Here is a 5,252-nt window from a genome sequence, read left to right as displayed (position 1 = left end):
GGGTGTGAGAGCCCAGCAGCTGGGTGCAGGCTGACTTGGTCAGGGTCTCTGATTCACTGTCCCCCTGTGTACACTCACCGGGGTGTGAGAGCCCATAATCGGGGCACAGGCCAACTTGGTCAGGGTCTCTAATTCACTGTCCCCCTGTGTGCACTCACCGGGGTGTGAGAGCCCAGGATCTGGGCGCAGGCTGACTTGGTCAGGGTCTCTGATTCACTGTCCCCAGTGTGCACTCACCGGGGTGTGAGAGCCCAGGATCTGGGCGCAGGCTGACTTGGTCAGGGTCTCCGATTCGCTGTCCCCCAGTGTGCCCTCACCGGGGTGTGAGAGCCCATAATTGGGGCACAGGCCAACTTGGTCAGGGTCTCTGATTCACTGTCCCCCTGTGTGAACTCACCGGGGTGTGAGAGCCCAGCAGCTGGGCGCAGGCCAACTTGGTCAGGGTCTCTGATTCACTGTCCCCCTGTGTACACTCAACGGGGTGTGAGAGCCCATAATCGGGGCACAGGCCAACTTGGTCAGGGTCTCCGATTCACTGTCCCCAGTTGCACTCACCGGGGTGTGAGAGCCCAGGATCTGGGCGCAGGCTGACTTAGTCAGGGTCTCCGATTTGCTCAGCTCATCCAGAAGCAGCTCCTGGATGCTGAGGAGAGCGGTGTAGGCAGACAGCGTCTTGGTGCTCTTGGCCGCCTTCTGGAACTGCAGGGATACGACAGACTCTGCAAAGCTTTGTTTCTGGCTATCCAGCTGCTGCACTCTCTCCCGGAGCAGTTCCGCCCGGACCTGGGGAGGAGCCACACCAAAAGGCATACAACTTACAAACCAGCCTCCTTGCAAACAAAAAACAATAATAGCAATAATAAGAAGAAAACCAGCTGCTGTGGAGTGGATGCCGACTCACAGTGGAGCTGTAGGACTTGCAAGGCTGTGACTTTCTGAAAGTCTATTGCCAAGCGTTTCTTCTGCAATGTCTCTCTCTGGGTGGGTTTGAATCACCAACCTTGTGGTTGGTAATCAAGTGCTTAACTGCTTGTGCCACCCTATGGCAAAACACAAAAATAAACCCACGGCCACAAGATTGACTTTGTCTCACAACCACCCTGTACGACAGAGTAGAACTGCCCCGTGGGGTTTACGAGACTGTAAATTTTACGGGAGCAGACAACTTTCTCTCTCTCCTTTAGAGTCACTGATGGATTTGAACAGTTGACCTTGCAGTTTAGCTGGTCAATGCAAATGCACACCCTCCCCAAGCACAGGGACCTAGCGTACAAACCAAACTGGAGTCGGCCACAGAGAAAGCATGACTTTCAATGTTGGTGAGATTTTGTGTTGTGCGATGTAATCTATTTTTAATATTCATTTATCTATGTCCCGGTGTCATATAACAGTTGTAGTAAGGAAAAATATTTACACAAAATGGAGAATGTCAGTCAAGGGACCGAGACCTAGGTTTTTCCTGTGGATCCATGAGCCTCCTGACACCAGGCATGTGCCGCCTCAGGAGAAGGCCAGCCTTTGTTTAGAAAGCTCAGCTTTCATCTCTATAATCCTCGTTCATCACAAACTCAGACACAGCAAAAAGGAAGAAAGTGCCCTTCAGAAGTCAGTAGCCCCCTCAAGGGGTTGTGGATTGGGAGAAAAAAATTTCACTGGCAGGGTACTGGGGTCTCGAGACAGTCCTAGGGTATGAATCCCAACTCAGTTGCTAACCACTTTTTTAAACTTTTATTGTCAATTATGTGATCATTTACATGTGAGAACATTAGCTTTACATTCATCCTATTTTATTTCATTTCATTGCAATGATTACAATCTCCTCCATGCATCCTCAAACAACCAAATGGTACACTCCGTAAGCCTGTCCGCCAAGCTGTCAGCACACAGCCCCTCTCCCTCCCTGAGTCCAGAGTACCCAGTTGCTCCATCTCTCCATGTCATCATCTCTGCCTCCATCCCTGGCATCACTATTTCTCTGGATAGGGTTCCGCTCTCCACTCTTCTCCCTTGATGGTCCCAGGGATTTCTGCTCCTGGACTTCAAAGTCAATCACTCCCCTCCTTTTTGCTACAAAACTTCTACCTTGACCTTTCCAACCCTCACAGTTAATCCTGACAACCATTATTCACTGTTGAACCACAAGAGTCTTATCCCCATCCCCTTTCACCAGCCCCGTCCAGACAGGTTGGAAACCACTCAGTGGACAGTCTACCTTCCCCCGCACCCTCTGGAACTAGGCTCCCTCTTGAAAGCTTGTAAGCCAATCACTTCTTGTCTTCGTAGCACCCGTTTTGGGTCACTAACTACTTTTAACCTAGCTACTTTTCGCCCCCATTAGCATTCTTGGATGAAGCAGTTAAGAGATGTGTTAGAGGGCAGTTGTTGTGTGAAGTGCTGTAGAGTTGGTTCTTACTCTTAGCGACCCTGTATAGGCATTCCAAGGAGCAGCTGGTGAGTTTGAACTGCCGACTTTACGGTTCAAGTCAACCTTGAGGTCCAGTGCTTATCCTACAGCACCACACCAGGACACCAGAGGGAAGAAGAGCCCATGTTTAAATATATTCTATTGCTCTTATTGTTAACATGCCATCGAGTTGGTCCCAACCCACAGAGACGTAGAGACCCTGTACAGGGTTTCCAAGAAGCAACTGGTGAGTTTGAACCACTGACCTTGCTGTTCAAGCTGAACTTGAAGTCCAGCACATTAACCTACAGTGCGTCACCAGGACTCCAAACGTATTCTGTGTTGCTGTTGTTAAGTGCCGTTGAGTTGGTTCCGACCCACAGCAACCCTGTGTAGGGCTTCCGAGAAGCAGCTGGTGAGTTTGTACCGTGGACCTTGCTGTTCAAGTAGACTTTGCAGTCCAGTGTATTAACTCTTTGCACCACCCTTTTATTAAGCCTTAAGTGGGACCAAGACAAAACATCCCGATGAATGAAACCAACCATCAGCATGAAGCTGATGGATTTCTCACGATAGACAGGCATGGTTTCTAAAAATACCATAAAGAATAAAAGAAATCAACAAAAAGCCATGAATGGTGGGGGTTAAAAGCCATCACTGTCAGAGGTGGGACTATCCACCCACTACCACCCAGTGGGTGCACAGGGTTTCCGAGGCTGTAGATCTTTATGGGAGCTGAAAGCCTCATCTTTCTCCCACAGAGCAGCTGGTGGGTTTGAACAGCCGACCTTGCAGCTAGCAATGCAGTGCTTATCCAACAGCACCACCAGGATATGCACACAACTTCAGATTTTAAGGGCTTACAGGGCTCTCCGTGTCAGTGGACCTAGCAGTGGTGGCGGCTCATGTCTGGCACCACGAGAGGCTTCAGCAGCGAGGATTGTGCCGCGCCCTCCACCCCCGAGTACCGAGACTTCCTCAGATATGAAGAAGGACAATACATATCTCCATTTTGTGACATTCTGATTTATGCAGATGAGGACGTGCTCCACACAGTATCTGAAGTTCTACGATGGTCTAATGCAAAAATGGAGATTGGTACAAAGGTTCCTTTACACAAGATGTGAAAAAAGGAAAGCTCCATTATGTCACAAATGCATTCCCTTATAAAGGACACATCTAGAAGGATGGAGCCATCCCTCAGACTCAGGAACACCCGGGCTGAAATCATCCGTGTGAAGATAATCAAGGCAGTTACAACGGTATTAATGATGTCAAACGACTGAAGCCTGGAGACCCAGAAGCTACTGTGGACTAGTTTAGAAGGTACAAGGTTCCTGATGGAAAACCAGAGAACCAGCTTTCAATGCAGAATTTAAAGATAAGGTGTTTGCAATCGATATTGCTGGAAGCACCCATGACCACTACACAACAGTGGTGAGCAAGAAAATCGAAGGGAAAGGATTCAGTTGCATGGACACAACTGTCCGAGAGCCCCTGATGCTGCCAAAGCTGCCACCCTGTGAATCTGCCTGCCCAGTCCCAGCAGATGTAGGTTGATGGCTTCGTCACCAGAAAAATGAGCAGGATTTCTCCCGATACAAGTTAGCATTGCTGCATTCTTTCATCTGCAAGTATTAGATGCGGAAGTAGTAGCTTTTCAAACTTTCAAATTTATAGAACTAATATAAAGAAATTCAGCTGTAACCCTTTCAGAATGTTTTCCATAGAAGCATTTCTTCATAATTGACCTAAAATAACAGTATCTGCTTATTACATACCAAGATGTTGTCATTTGGAAAATTAGGTAGTCATTTGTGAATATGTGTGCAAGATAAGGACATATTGGATGTATATGTATACCGTGTGTTAAGAAATAAAATTATTTTGCTGAAAATAAAAAAGGCTTATAGGATTGGTCCTGGGGTCTCATGGTGGATGGAGGACAACGCATAAGCATGCAGCTCTGAGGTGGAGTCACAAGAACCCCAACTTTTAACTTTGACCACAGAACACCATAAGCACTGGGCCGCAAAGTAGGTTTGAGTCGCAAGGTCAGCAGTTCAAACCTACCAGCCGCTCCTCAGAAACAGGGTCCCTGTGAGTCAGAACTGACTTGACAGCACTTAACAACACAGACTGTGCAGTTCTTTATGGGAAATCATTAAGGGCACGCCCAGGAAAGTTCCACAGCAATCCACACAAACCCGAGATCCAAAGGCTCCTCCCTGAGTGGGCCCAGCAGTTGTAATCTGCTTTCAAACGTGCTGAAAACTGCCTAGCCCACGTTTGCCTGAAACTTGTCTCAGTGTAAGGAGACTGATGGGACTGACTGTAAGATAAGCACTGGACTATCAATCTCAAGGTCAGCAGTTCAAATCCACCATCTACTCCAAGGGAGAAAGATGAGGCTTGCTACTCTCGTAGAGATTTAAAGCCATGGGGTCCTATACAGGGTTGTTATGAGTCAGGATTGACTGATGACAATGGATTTGTTTGATTGTTTATATATATACATATATATACCAAATATATATGACTTCTAGTGCTTATCATCAGCACTGGACTTTGAACTACAAAGTCGGCATTTCAAACCTACCAGCTGCTCCTTGGAAACCCTATACAGGGTCACAATAAGCATAAAAAAATACCAAAGCACATACTCAATTAAGTATTAAGGCCACAGATAAACACTAAACATGTCCAAGAAGAAAAAACAGATGACCATATCAGCACATGTCCAGAAACAAGATAAAATGTCTGAGACAAATGACCTAGAGGCAGACCTGGAAGGAGGGCAGGTCTTGAAAATGTCTGAGAAGGAATTCAGAAAAAATATTATAAAATG

General features: G+C 47.2%; 1 protein-coding gene across 1 annotated transcript in view; it reads right to left on the bottom strand.

Moving 5' to 3' along the window:
* EVC2 (Ellis van Creveld syndrome 2) overlaps positions 1 to 5,252 on the bottom strand; it is a 158,481-nt gene that overhangs the window by 19,420 nt on the left and 133,809 nt on the right. Inside the window, exon 18 of the mRNA XM_006874141.1 lies at positions 556 to 783. Coding sequence (XP_006874203.1) covers positions 556 to 783 — 228 coding nt within the window. The remainder of the gene's footprint in view (positions 1 to 555; positions 784 to 5,252) is intronic.

This window comes from Chrysochloris asiatica, unplaced genomic scaffold (genome assembly GCF_000296735.1).
Source record: "Chrysochloris asiatica unplaced genomic scaffold, ChrAsi1.0 scaffold00262, whole genome shotgun sequence".
Classification (NCBI taxonomy): domain Eukaryota; kingdom Metazoa; phylum Chordata; class Mammalia; order Afrosoricida; family Chrysochloridae; genus Chrysochloris; species Chrysochloris asiatica.
This window is presented reverse-complemented; position numbering and strand designations above follow the sequence as displayed.